Raw genomic sequence first — 15038 nt, 5'->3', positions numbered from 1 at the left:
TAAGACGTTTCATTTAAAATTAAATTAAAATGCAGAGACCCCTGGACCTGAGTGCCACTGAAAATCAGCTCGTGTGCCACCTTCGGCACGTGTGCTATAGGTTGCCTACCCCTGGTTTAGTGTCTGGGTGGTGAAACAACGACTAGGATACCTAATGAGACTGCATTTCTGACTTCTTGTTAACCAGTGTGGTGAGACAGAAATTACTTTTGTTCCAATTTAGGGTGGGTCTTCCCCACTTTGCAGCAGTTTGTCCTGAATCTGGTATTCTCAGTTGTGACCCAGAGAGGCATGGTGACACCCTGTCTGTCCCACCTATGTCCTACCCCCATCTCATCTGCCCCCACTCCCCATTTCCCACCCCCCAACCTTTATGCCTTCCATCTCCCTCCCATATCCTAGTCAGTTTGCCACCTGGGGTCCAGCCCCTTCATCTGTCTCCCACCTCATCTGTTTCTGATCCCCCAGGGTTCAGCCCCTCATACTATCTGCCCCTAGGCACTGTACCATTGACTCCCTTCTCTAATGTCATGCATCCCTTTCCCTCTGTATCCTGTTCCGCCACCCCACTTGTCTTGTGATTTTACCCTGCACTGTTTTCCTAGTCCTGCCACCTATCTGCCCCCATGTCCTAGTCCCCCAAATTCTATTTCTATCCCGTTGCAGCCTGAACCCAACCTCATCGGTCCTGGTCTCCCCCTGGATCCTGGCCCCCATCCCCACCCTGCACCCAGACTCTAGTCCCCCTTTATTATTTCCCCATTGTTCCCCTTGCATTGCATGGCCCTTCCTTCTCCAAGCCTCACATCAGGGACCACCCCTGGCCTGGTGCAACTTCCCATTGTGTCAGTCCTCCCCTCCATTACACCAGCATGAACCAGAAAAGACTCTGTTGGACCCAGTGGAGTTACTCCACTTTAAAGCTGGCATGAGCAAGTGCAGAATCAGAACCATTTTTCTCAGCCCTTTGTGAGCCAGGACTTGTCTCTGATGTGTAGAACAAGAGTCAGAACATCACAGCAATGACCCTGAGGAGACACTTTCCTCCTAAGACCTTCTTTTCACAAAAGTTACCTTCTGGTTGATGCCGACATAGCCGTTCCACTGATGTCATCTCCCATAGGGTCCTCAGTCCTATAACTCAGCACTGCCATGTTACCAGCTGGTGCTAGCACTGCATGATAAAACAGAACAAAATGCTCAGTGAGACATGGAGGGGCTCATAGGAACCATTGTCTGAATTGCTCAGTGCAAAGCATAAATGAGATTATGGAGTTGGCAAGTCTACATTTTCCAGTTCATTTGGGTATTGTATACCAGCTACTATCGTACCCAGAGGGAAGATTGCAAGACAGATCTGGCTGGTCGAAAAGCAGGAGTGAAGCTTGATGACCCTCATGTTCAAATGTTGGAGCTATCTCCCCCGTGTTACACCACTGTATTGACTTGGAGGGCTCTCAGTGAGAGCGGAATGTAGCCCATTATGTGTAAGTAATCTTAGTCTGGTCCATCCCACTATAAGGTAGGGAAATGATGATTGACAGTATGTCAAGAAGCACAGGGTCCCAGTGGCACAGCTAAAACATCTGTAGTATTACCAGATTTCCTCAGCATAAACAACTGCAGATAAATCAGCAGAAGAAAAGGGTCCTACAGGACATGATACCCTAATACTAGAGGCTTCTCCTCAAAGACAGCAAAACTTGTTTTGCCAGTTTCAAGCCCACTTTACCTTTGTGGGGCTGGAAGTGTGACTGACATTAGTGGGTTTGAGTTCTGCTTAAGTATGACGGTACAAAATGTAAAAGAAAGAAGAGTATCCAGTTAAAAATGCATATGAAAAATGCAGCAGAGGGTGGGAACAGGAAAACACAAAGATTATGAACATGGAGCCCAGGGATTGGGCTGTGATGGGGTAAGAAGAGGAGTTGAATAAACTCAGTTGAAATACTGGAGCACAAATATCATACACAGGACTCCCACTTTTGGCAGCTTTGCTCTTCTCTCTCTAACTCACAGCACAGAATTCCTGTTGCTTGGAAACACTGTTCTGAGAGGTGTGTCTCTTGTGGGTGCATGAAAGGGGATCCATACATTAAACTGTGGAGGAAAAAGTTTTGCCATTTCAGTCTAGTCTTGTGAAGCCAAAACAATTTCATGAGGGCTACTGAAAACTTTAGACTACACAAGATTCACCCATTCCCAGTGTAGATTCCACAGTTTCTGCCAGTTATTGGCAGGGTAGGGAGAGAATGGCTCATGCCTATTAATTAACATTGACCAGATTTGATGGCCTCCTCTGCATGACACTGGTTAAACTCCCATTAATATTTTTCTTATCGTTCTGGACACCTTAATACCAGCAATATGTAGGGCATATGGCTGGGATGATTTAGTTAGGGGTTGCTCCTGCTTTGAGCAGGGGGTTGGACTAGATGACCTCCTGAGGTCCCTTCCAAGCCTGATATTCTATGATTCTATGAACTGAGGGAATACACAGAAGAGCAGCAAAAATAAATCCTGGGGTTAGAGAGACTAACTGTATTAGGAGTCAGGAGTTCCTGGCTCTCAGTGCCATGTTGTAGGCAACAGGGCACATGGCTTCCTGAGAGAAGGGACGTGACTAGGACTAATAGATCTCATAATGGGGCGCTTCTGAGGAATATAAGGAATAATACCATACAGTAGCAGACTGTGGAGCAGTCTACCAAGGGAAGGGGTGAATGTCCCAGGACTTGGAACATTTACACGCCACTGGAGGAGCACTGGAGGATAGACTAAAGGGAACACTGAAGCTCTGGACAAAGGGGCTGGGTGAAGAAGATGGGACCCTTATTAGCTCTTTAAAATGGGGAAGGGAATGAGGGGCTCATAGAGGGGTTGCCCCCAGATAAACAACCTTTCTGTTTAGGAAGGTCTGTGTCCACTAGGTCTGAAAGTGCACTGTGCTGTAGAGTTAAAGACAATACCTTGAGGATTCACTGTCTCTGAAGACTCAGAGCCACCTAAATTCCTGGGTCTATTCTCCACGATTACAGACTCTGAAAAGAAAACAAGATCCTTAAGACTCTCTTCATATCAATTTCTTCTTGGCCTTTTTTCAGAATTAGGGTGTTTGCGTCACCCACCACAATCACACTGGCAGAATTCACGTGAAATGCAGAGATAAAGGAAATGTGAACGGGCTTCAGGAAACTGTGTGACACAGCATGGAAAGTGGGAGACGGTGTGGCACACTGCAGGATAAAAGCAGGACTTGCACAAAGACATGATCTGGCAGTGTTTTACTGCAAGATAAAGGGGAAACGTGGCTTTTGTGCCCAGGCATGAAGTTCCTGCAATGAAACCAACTTGATTCATACATTCTACTCTATGGTCATCCTAGCTACTTGGAAGGAATCTTATTACATGGAGACCACCTAAACACAGTCCCCCTTTTCCATTCAATGTCTCTTACATTCTAGTTCTGTCTCAGTCTACATTATAGACATCACCCCTTAGGGTTCATTCACCTTTCCCTCAACTATGAAGAAGCAGACTAGACTGATCAACCCTGACTCCTCAGGTTCATTAAGAGCAGGCAGTTACAACCCCTGTTTCTCAATTCCAATAGGCCCAGGAGCTGTGGGATGTTAATATGGCATTTGCTGCACTGAAGACTCCTTTTGTGTCTCCTTTCACACACCAGACCAAGCGCAAACCATGGAAACTGGAAACATTTGCTTCTGTTGGTGGTGACTTTAGGCTGGGTGCACTCCAGGCATCTTGGGGTGCACTTCACACCAAATTCACCGAAGGTGCTAAGGATAGTGGTAGTGGAATGTCACATTCCTGCCTTGGTCACCTTAGATGGGGTATGGGCCGCAACCTTCAAACCTTTACTATGTATGCAGTCCCACTGAAACGTGCAGTCACCTCACCTGACAACTTGAATGTTCTAAGAGCCATGGCCTCTAAGAACATCCATCAAGCTTTTGTTTCATTCACAGAAACCTTTTTGGTCAAACTGTACCAATAGCTGCCTGAAAGCTTCCTCAATAGCTGCCTGAAATCACTGATTAATTTATGTCAAGGAATAAAAGTTACAAACATGCCAATCTGAAACTCTTGACATAAAATTAATCCATCAGAATGAATATCTAGCAGCTCACCTCACAGCATCGAACAGAACTAACAATCAGCTAAACTCCCAGAGATCTCACAATCCCTGTCTGCAACCCAGCCTTCACCAGACTCCTCCCCCTGCAAAAGTCCAAAATAGTTATGAGTTACCCATTCCACCCTGGACCTCACATAACCCCTGCACAATGACCAGCAAGGGACCCTACAGAGCTGCACTGTATGCTGCACTGGAGATGCGTATGCCTGTGCCAGGATCCCTCCTGCAGTGGGACTGCACCACTTCCAGAACCAGGGATCCCCTGTGTCCTAGACACAATGGCATCATTTGCTACTAAATAAGAATCTAGTTGAAAATGAGTCCCTGTTCATTTTGTGGCAATTGCATTATTACTGTAAATAAATGTTTTTAAAAATAACAGAATGAATGATACCACTTACCATCTCCTGAATATTGCAAATGTTGTTGTAAATCAGGATATAACCTTTGCAAACTTTCCAGAAATTGCATACAGGTCAATCCCCCCTTCCTTGGAATCAGAATCAACAGTTTTCTCATTCTGTTTCTTGTATCATCTTCTTTGTTGACTCCATCGTACTCCTGCATTGTGATGACTGACTGGCAGAGTAACTCATCCAAAACATTGTCAGCATCATTTTGAAGTAAATTGACCAGTTTATTCCGTTCCCTGTGTATCATCTCCAAGTAATTTTCAGCAGTAATTGCTGTTACTGAGTCACGTGGTCTGGAATAGTAATTTTTTATACATTAACTGTATCTCAGGATCAAGAAATAGACATTTGAAACAACTATGGTTAGATTGGATTTAACATAATATTTGCAGAAAAAACGGTTACCTATCTTTTCGTAACTGTTCTTCAAGATGTGTTTCTCATGTTCATTCCATTTTGGTGTGCATGTTCCCACATGTGTGGTCGTCAGAGATTTTGCCTTACAGTATCCACAGGGTCAGCAGTGGCGCCCCTTGCTCATGCATCAGTATATCAGGAGCCACTGGCCTCTCAGTTCCTTCTTGTCAATAACTCTGACAGAAGGGCAGGTAATGGAATGGATGTGAGCAACACATCTTGATGAACAACCATAAGGAAAGGTAGGTAACCGTTTTTTCTTCTTCGAGTGCCTGCTCATGTTGATTCCTTTCTAGGTGTGTCTCAAGCAGTGTCTTTGGAGGTGGGCTCAGCATTCACAGTCATGCAGCTTGCAGCACTGCTCTGCCAAAACCAGTGCCATCTCAAGCCTGCTGGGTAAGTGCATAATGAGATGTGAACGTGTGGACAGTCAACCAGGTAGCGGCCCTACAGATACCTTGGATTGGTATGCCCTAGTTGAGTGTGCCGTCACGATTGCCATTGGAGGCACTTTTGCCAGCTCAGAGCAGTAGTGGATGCAGGCAGTGATCCAGGACACAATCCTTTGAGAAGACACTGGGCGACCTTTCATTCTGTCTGCCACCACAATGAACAACTGCATCAACTTACAGAATGGCTTTACCCTATCTATGTAGAAGGCCAGCATGCTCCTGACATCCAGGACGTGCAACCTGCGTTCCTCATCTAACGCATGAGACTTTGTAAAGACGACAGGTAAGTATATGTCCTGGCCAGTATGAAACTGGAAAACTACCTTGGGCAGAAACGCCAGGTGTGGTCACAGCTGGTCCTTACCCTAGTAGAATACCATATTGGGCAGTTCTGAAGTGCCCTGATCTTGGACACCCTGTGGGCTGATGTTATCACAACTAGGAACGAAAATTTCCAGGAGAGAAGCAGGAGACAGCAAGAAGCCAGAGGCTCAAAGGGGAGGCCCCACAGCCTCAACAGCATGCGATTCAGGTACTAGAGAAGGGGTCTAGACGTGTGGGTAGAGACACTCCAGACCTTGCAAAAAACAGGCCATCATGTTGTGAGCAAAGACCAACCTGCCTTGAAATGGATGGTGGAAAACCAAAATAGTGGCCAAGTGGACCTTGATCAATTATAGAGACAAACCTTGGAGTTTGAGGTGCAGAAGATAATCCACAATCTCCCGCAGCAAGGCCTGCTCAGCCCAGATATGCCGTTCTAAGGCCCTGCATGTGAACCTTTTCCACTTGGCCAGGTAAGTCACTTTGGTGGAGTCTTTTCTACTACCCAGCAAGACCTGCTGACTTCGAACACGGTGCTGGTGATCGAGGGCAAGCCCCTGAGGATCTGGCTGCGAAGCCAGAGGTCTGTGGCATGGAGTTGGAGAGCACTGCCTCAGCTCAGGGGATTGGTGGTGCTCATCTGCCTTCTGGGGGGTCTTGGTGGTTGGCTTGTCCTCGTAGGGAGCCTTTGCCACTTCCTATAGCACACATGGTGTCAGCAGCGCTGGTAGAGGCCTCTGGTTTCTAAGTGACAAAAAAGCCTGGGACAGTGTCAATTCTGCCACAAGTCTGGATCCCCTACTGCTCCCAGGAGTCTGCGGTGGTTCCTTTGGGAGACTTAGAGCCCCAACTGGGAAGGCACATCCATGTGGCTCCGGTGTGGATGGGTATCCTGAACTGGGTCCTTTGCTCGATATCCCATGGCCTTTCTTGCATGGTGCCAGGGAGCCAGGTTTCTTGGTCTACTTTTTGGGCATTGGCAACAGAGAGCAGTGCCAGATGGAGCCTGATGCTAGGGGTGCACTATGCAGCAAGGTCAAAGTATTAGGGGCAGAGTCCGGCTGGGACAGCTCAGAAGCTGGTCGGAGGGCAGCCTCCAGGAGGAGATCCACCTCATCTAACGTTAGATAGGGTGGGATCTGAGTTATTACAGAGAATTCTTTCCTGGGTGCTGGCTGGTGAGTCTTGCCCACATGCTCAGGGTTTAACTGATGGCCATATTTGGGGTCAGGAAGCAATTTTCCTCCAAGGCAGATTGGCAGAGGCCCTGGGGGGGTTTCACCTTCCTCTGCAGCGTGGGGCATGGGTCACTTGCTGGAGGACTCTGCACCGTGAGGTCTTTAAACCATGATTTGAGGACTTCAATAACTGAGACATAGGTTAGAGGTTTGTTACAGGAGTGGGTGGGTGAGATTCTGTGGCTTGCATTGTGCAGGGGTCAGACTAGATGATCATAATGGTCCCTTCTGACCTTAAGTCTGTGAGGAGAGCCCTTAATCTCTGGGTCCTGGGTTGAAATTTTTTACAGATACAACACTTGTCTTTCACATGTGATTCCCCCAACCACTTGAGGCAGCTTTTGTGGGGGTCACTAACAGGCACAGGCCTGTTGCAGTTCGAGCAGGGCTTAAATCCAGGAGACTGGGACCTGACCCACCTGGGGCGAAGTCCTCAATGGGACTCTAACTTCTAACACCTACTGAACATTAACTACTATAAACAAACTATTTACAAGGCCCTAAGACTTGAAGTCAGAAGAGACGAAACCGCTAGGCCTTGCTAGGCAAGGGAAAGGTGCTCCAACTAACCACCCTGGGCAGTAAGAAAGAACTGAGAGGGCATAGGGCTGGCTAGGGTGACCAGATGTCCCGATTTTATAGGGACAGTCTCGATTTTTGGGTCTTTTTCTTATATAGGCTCCTATTACCCTCCACATCCCATCCTGATTTTTCACACTTGCTGTCTGGTCACCCTAGGGCCAGTGGCACCTGATATACCCACGCTTTAATATGGCACTCAAGGAAGTGCCACTGCCGATGCTATGGATACCGCTAAGGCAAAAATCTCTGATGACCGCACACATGGGCACACCTAGAAGAGAATCGACATGAGCAAGCACTGGAAGAAGAACAAGCCTTCTTCAGTAGTGACTAATCAGCAAAGTTAAAGAGTTGCAGAGAGAGAACACCTGTTTACAAGTATTTCCTCTGCTACCTGGAACAATAAGCTCCGCTTACTAGGAGGGGGTGAAACATGGCCATTACAGATCCCAGCAGCTCATGCCAAGTTTCTATTCAGCATCAATGTATGTAACTTTTTCGCCTTTTATCATCTTCACTAAAATCAGCAATAACCATCAGGGAGCCACTTGTTTGCATGGTGAACATTACCTCAGCTCTTGGTATTGCCAACCTCTAGAAAGGCTAACAAACCTTCTGCCAGGTCTCCTTTCACTTACACCTTCATGAACCAGAGATGACTCTACTGGAGCTAGTGGGGGTCAACCCATGTAAAGCTAGTGTGAGCGAGAGGGAAATTGGAACCATCGTTTTCAGCCCACGCTGCACCAGTATTTTCCATTTGTATGTATAAGAACAATTAGGACATCACGGCAATGACCCTGGAGTGCCAGCTGAGGAGACATTTTCATTCTAAGATCATTATTTTCAGAAAAGTTACCCTTTAGTTGATGATGCCAGCGAATAAGCACCAGTGCCATCTCCCACAGGTTCCTCAGCTGTGCTGCTCAGCGATGCTGTGATACCAGCTGGTGCTGACACTGCATGATAGATCAGAACAAAAAGCTCAGTGAGATCTTTCTGGGATCATAGGGATCACTGTCTAGCTATTCAAAGCAAGAATGAATCCTGCTAAAATGCAATTATGTATGTGTTATTATATGTATGTACCTTCTCTAGGAGACTGACTAAAGCAAACTCTGGGAAGGGTTAGGAATTTCAAAGGACTTTTTTGTGACAATACACCTGAAATGGGGAGTGCAAATGACCCACTTCAAATCAGCCTTTTAAAGATAGGCCCTGGGGAGAGAGACCCACTGTGTACTAATTACCTGCTTCTGGAAACTCCAGATCAACTGTTTAACGGGTGAACTGAGCATGCCATGGAGTGTTCTTGTTTTGAGCTGAAGGTGTAATGAAGGTTTAGCCACAAGGAATCCCCTGGGATGGGGGCTTGAAGGACTCTTCCTGCCAGAACTCATGTTAGGATTGGGGGGTTCATGGTAGGCTTATTAGCATGTGTGTAAATTATTTTATTGTTTTTAATATATTTTATCTGTAATGCTTCTTGCCTTAAGAATAAAGTAGGTTTACTAAGATAGACCTACTTGGTCCTTATAACTGTTGCATTTTTTCCCACAGTGGTCCAGGTAAACAATGCCAGCTCAGGCTCTGAACCAGTAAACACTAAAGCAAATGCTTAATTTTAAATGTTGCCATAATCCTACTGAATTTAAGATTTCCTCACAACCACCCAGAGCTGTGCTTTGGAATCCAGAAAAACCAGAGCCACAGCCCCTTGATTGGTGGTAGGACCCCAGAATAGTTTAAAGCTAGAGGGGAAGATGCTACCTGCACACAGTGGTGCTGATGCAGATGCTGAATCATCACTCACAACAACTCTGAGGCTTGTGTACATTACCCGCCGGATTGATGGGCAGTGATCAATCCAGCGGGGGTCGATTCATCGCATCTAGTATAGACACGATAAATCGACCACTGAGCGCTCTCCTCTCAACTCCGGTACTCCACCAGAACGAGAAGCGCAAGCGGAGTCGATGGGAGAGCATCAGTTATCAACTTACCGCAGTGAAGACACCGCAGTAAGTAGATCTAAGTATGTCGACTTTAGCTACGTTATGTCACATAGCTAAAGTTGCATATCTTAGATCGACCCCGCGCGGTAGTGTAGACAAGCCCTCTGACTCCACATGGATCTGACTCTTCATGTGGGGCAGGACAGGCTCAAGGAGGTGCTCATCGGAGCTTCACGGAGGGCAAGGAGGCAACTATAGGAGCTCACCAGTTCTGCAGGCTGATGGCTCCTTCAGAGGGCCAACCTGGAGGGGTTATGGAAACCAGAGCTAAACATTCGGTGCTGTAAAACCATTTGGAATGGACTCTGGTTCCAGGGACACGTGGTGTGGCTGCTCCCAAATCCCTACATTCCTAGATCAGGCTCTCCAAAGAGAGTGAACAGCAGATTTGATTTGTGTGTCTTCAAACCAGAAACCTGATGCTAAGAGATACACCCATCCCATAAGGGAACACATGTACCACATGACCTACCTATGTCAGCAAAGCAGATGTTAAATAGTCACAGCAAACTGCCTTAGAATATTTGTAGGCAATCATTTGAATAAATACATAATTTTAGCAAAAACACTATGTGTTTATGGAGAATGGACAAACAGAAAAAGAAACAAAATTCACTGAATCTGTAATTCATTACAGGTTATTAGCCTGCACTAAGTGCTTGAGGTCATAGCGAAAAATCTGACAGTGGGAAAAGGGATGGGGGATGAACAAGATGGAATTTAACAGGACTGTCCCAACTTCTGTGAGTTTATTGGATAAACTTTTATCACTTCAGGGTGTCTGTGGTGACAGACTGTGATGGATTTAGGAATCATAGAATCATAGAATCTCAGGGTTGGAAGGGACCTCAGGAGGTCATCTAGTCCAACCCCCTGCTCAAAGCAGGACCAAACCTAACTCAAAGCAGGACCAAACCCAACCAGGAAGGAAGGTTCTGCCTTCAGAGAAGACTTTATCCACTAGCTCAGCAAGGGCATGATGACCGTGTAACATGGAGAGCAGGAGAAACAGTGACAGATAAGAGGCTAAACAGGATAGTACTTGCAGCATTTCCTTTCATGGAGGACGCTGGATCTTCGTGACTCTCAGGCCCCTTCTCTGGGAACACAGGGCCATCTTGATTCTCTGGCCTATTCTCCATATTTCAAGATCTTGGAAAGAAAACCAGATAAAAACCTATTCAGGTCCATGAAGATTCTCATGATCATAGAATATCAGGGTTGGAAGGGACCTCAGGAGGTCATCTAGTCCACCCCCCTGCTCAAAGCAGGACTAACACCAACTAAATCATCCCAGCCAGGGCTTTGTCAAGCCAGGCCTTAAAAACCTCTAAGGAAGGAGATTCCACCACCTCCCGAGGTAACCCATTCCAGTGCTTCACCACCCTCCTAGTGAAATGATGTTCTTGTGTCCTTAGATATGATCCCATCATCCCTTCCTTCCCCCATTCAAAGCATGCATCAGGAATCCAAACACCAGCACACTGGACTTGTCCAACTTCATGGAAAATCTGATCCCCAAAGTACTTACTGTAAACTCAATACAGAATTTCTAGTTTAGGAGCTGCAGAAACCCAGGGGACAATTCCTGCTAATGCCCCAGAAGCCCCATGGCTGCATCTGTCCAGTAGGGTAAGGACACTCACTGTGCCAAAGGGAGCGAGATCTGCCAGATCCAGACAAGTCTCAGAGCATTCCCCTATGGATCTTAGCCCTGGCAGGGAAGCTGATGGAGTGGGTGGGTGTCCTGCCAGGCCCTACCCTGACCATGAATGGAGACAAAGCAGAGTTCTGAGGCACTGAGGTACCTAGAGGAAAGAGAACAAACTCCCCAACCCCAAGCACTGGGCAGAGGAAAATGAGGACAAGTGGCATTGCAGGGTTGTAAGTTGAGACTAGATGTGTTTCTAGAAGATACACTCTGGCTCAGAAGGAAGTTCTGAGTGTGATGCTGGAATCGCTGGGTCGGTTCTTTGGCCTGGGTTATGTGGGAGGTCAGACTAGATGATCAGAACAATCCCTTCTGGTCTTACTACATTTCTACCCCGATATAATGCGAATTCGGATATAACGGGTAAAGCAGTGCTGGGGGGGGGAGATTTTAAGAGCAGGTTAGACAAACACCTGTCAGAGATGTTATAGATGGTGCTGGTCCTGCCATGAGTGCAGGGGACTGGACTTGATGACCTCTCGAGGTCCCTTCCAGTCCTATGATTCTATGTATATCTGCCCCAGCTGGGAATTATACCTCCCAGCTACTCTGTAGATGTACAGTAACTCCTCACTTAACATTGTAGTTATGGTCCTGAAAAATGCGACTTTAAGCAAAATGATGTTAAGCGAATCCAATTTCCCCATAAGAATTAATGTAAATGAGGGGGTTAGGTTCCAGGGGGGAGGGGACTGCGCACTTCAGCAGATCAAAGCAAGTTCAATATAATGCGTTTTCACCTATAATGCAGTAAGATTTTTGGCTCCCGACGACAGCGTTATATCGGGGTAGAGGTGTATTTATGAATCTATTGGGAGTGGGATTCGACACCTGGTGAGACTCCTGCTGGCTCCTCATTGTTCCAATTTAAATCAAATTTCCAAATATTATTCATTTGGTTACCAGGTTCTGGAATTGGCTGTATCCCTTGGTGAAGTTCGATGCTCACTGCTTTGGGGTTTAGAAGAGATTCAGACGCTCGTTCTTCAAAATGGAATAACTGGGAAGTTGAGATTCATGGCAGGGTCAGAAATACAATCAGTGCATAGGACAAAATCTGCATGTTACTTATTGGCCATTGGTACTGGTGATACTAAGGGTATGTACACACACCCTGCTGTGCATAGATAGACACATGCTAATCCTGCTCAAGCTAGCACACTAAAAATAGCAGTGTTGCCACAGCATCACAGGCAGCAGCTTGGTTAGCTGCCTGAGGATTTACACAGGGGCTCAGACAGGTTTGTACTCAGACAGCTAGTCTGAACTGTCAAATGTGCCTGCCCACCACCCCACTGCTATTTTTAGGTGCTAGTTTGAGCAGAACTAAACAATGGATGATTAGGGGTCTGGAAAACAAGACTATGAGGGAAGATTGAAAAAATTGAGTTTGTTTCGTCTGGAAAAGAGAAGACAGAGAGGACATGATCACCGTTTAGAAATACTTAAAAGGTTGTTACAAGGAGGAAGGAGAAAAAATATTCTCCTTAACTTCTGATGATAGGACAAAAAACAATGGTTTTAAATTGCTGCAAGGAAGGTTTAGGTTGGACATTAGGAAAAGCTTCCTAACTGTCAGGGTGGTTAGGCACTGGAATAAATTGCCTAGGGAGGTTGTGGAATCTCCATCATTGGAGATTTTAAGAGCAGGTTAGACAAACACCTGTCAGAGATGTTATAGATGGTGCTGGTCCTGCCATGAGTGCAGGGGACTGGACTTGATGACCTCTCGAGGTCTCTTCCAGTCCTATGATTCTATGTATATCTGCCCCAGCTGGGAATTATACCTCCCAGCTACTTTGTAGATGTACAGTAACTCCTCACTTAACATTGTAGTTATGGTCCTGAAAAATGCGACTTTAAGCAAAATGATGTTAAGCGAATCCAATTTCCCCATAAGAATTAATGTAAATGAGGGGGTTAGGTTCCAGGGAAATTTTTTTTCAGCAGACAAAAGACTATATATATATATATATATACACACACATACACACACACACACACACACACACACACACACGGTATAAGTTTTAAACAAAGAATTCAATGCTGGTACACAGTGGTGATGATTGTGAAGCTTGGTTGAGGTGGAGAAGTCAGAGGGTGAGATATTTCCCAGGGAATGCCCTACTGCTAAATGATGAACTAGCAATTGGCTGAGCCCTCAAGGGTTAACTCTCACACTCTACAAGGCAGCAGGAATGGGAGGAGGGGAGATTGCATTGCAGACAGACACACACCATGTGTGTGAGAGAGAGAGATGCGCATTTCCCCTTTAAGTACGCTGACCCTACTCTTAAATACACTGCATTGTTAATTAGATCAGCTTGCTGAGACCGCAGCTGCAGCTAGCAAGCTCCTTCCGTCCTGAGCCCTGTTGTGTGTGTCCCCTGCTCTATGGAAGATGAGGTAAGCGGGGTGCAGGGGGGAGGAAGACACCCTGACATTAGCCCCCGTCTTCCTCCCCTCCCCTGCCCCGCACAGCAAGCAGGAGTCTCGGGGAGCAGCTCCAAGGCAGATGGCAGGAGCAGCACATGGCAGTGGGGGGAAGGGGCTGAACTGCCGGCAATTGATATCCTGCTGGGCAGCTGTTGCACAGGGAACTTAGGGGAGCTGATGGGGGGGCTGCCGGTCCACCCCGGTTCCAAGCCCCCGCCAGCGAGCTGCAACGGGCTGCTCTTCCTGCAAGCAGTGAACAAAGCAGGCAGCTGCCAAACGACGTTAGACAGGAGCATTGTACAACTTTAAACGAGCATGTTCCCTAATTGATCAGCAATGTAACAACGAAACAACGTTAACTGGGATGACTTTAAGTGAGGAGTTACTGTACCCCAAGAGTACCAGGGTCCAGGAGGGCACAGGTTACTTTGAACTTTCCATTTCTGTACATTTCAGCCACTGATCATAAGAATTTTCTGTATTATTAACAATTTAAAACATGGTTTTAAATTGCTTGTGGATGCACCAATAGGTAGCAATCAGCATTCATTGATATCCACTTATTAGTACCCCAATCCTTCAAAGACTTACACCCATGCTTAACTTTACTCCGGTCAATGTGACTACTTGCTTGTTAAGATTTTGTATGTGTTTCTAGGATCAGGACCTTGAAATCAAATCTTTGCAGCCTAGGTAATGAAATGAGCATTGAAAGCAATTCACAAACCTGCTGAGTCAAAGAAGACATAGGAATAGGAAATACTGGGTCACTGGAGTCTTTGTAATCTGTCTACAGAAGTAAACTATAAAGGCATCCCTGAGCCCAACAGTCCTTTCTGTACACAGTAACCCCTGTGTCTTTGTGGCAACAGAAAACTTTAAAAAAGTATTTCACTCACATAATAATGTACTGCATAAATCTACAGAAGGTCACCAAAGTGCTTGGGATGCCAAACATTTAAAACACTTACGTTAATATGTGAATGAAACAGATAGAAATCAGACAGTGTGGAAATGAATCAATATTGTTCAGATTCTGAGCACTTTACTTTGCTCTTACTCAGTTTTCAATTGTCTTGATTCAGTTTTATTCCACTGATCCCCAAGGGAGTTTCACTGAGAGAGGCTCCCCAGGACTGGCCCAGAGATTTTTGTTCCAAGAAATTGTTCAGTTTTTTTGTAAGAAAGAATGTCACCTACCTCCTGTTCTCTAGCAGAATCAACAGCAAACCCAGCTCCCCATGAAGTCCCACTGCACTGTGTTGGCCTCATGCTGTATAAATAACCA

At 46.1% G+C, this 15038-nt stretch overlaps 1 protein-coding gene across 4 annotated transcripts in view; it reads right to left on the bottom strand.

Annotated features, from left to right (window-relative positions):
• LOC120403123 (interferon-induced very large GTPase 1-like) overlaps nt 1–15017 on the bottom strand; it is a 36901-nt gene extending 21884 nt beyond the window's left edge. The window contains exons 1-6 of one of the 4 annotated variants that reach the window (XM_039533881.1): nt 14951–14996; nt 10643–10752; nt 8445–8544; nt 4561–4865; nt 2970–3041; nt 1075–1174 (exon numbers count right to left, since the gene is read on the bottom strand). In XM_039533881.1, coding sequence (XP_039389815.1) covers nt 1075–1174; nt 2970–3041; nt 4561–4865; nt 8445–8544; nt 10643–10742 — 677 coding nt within the window. In that variant the 5' untranslated portion in view covers nt 10743–10752; nt 14951–14996. Of the gene's footprint in view, nt 1–1074; nt 1175–2969; nt 3042–4560; nt 4866–8444; nt 8545–10642; nt 10753–12214; nt 12263–14950 lie in introns of those variants that run through there. The other 3 variants (XM_039533882.1, XM_039533883.1, XM_039533884.1) reach the window with 3 other exon arrangements.
• Between the last annotated feature and the right edge of the window lie 21 nt (nt 15018–15038).

The sequence above is a fragment of the Mauremys reevesii genome, linkage group 4 (genome assembly GCF_016161935.1).
Source record: "Mauremys reevesii isolate NIE-2019 linkage group 4, ASM1616193v1, whole genome shotgun sequence".
In the NCBI taxonomy this organism is placed as follows: domain Eukaryota; kingdom Metazoa; phylum Chordata; order Testudines; family Geoemydidae; genus Mauremys; species Mauremys reevesii.
Note: the sequence above shows the minus strand (reverse complement) of the source record. Positions and strands in the feature narration are given on the sequence as shown.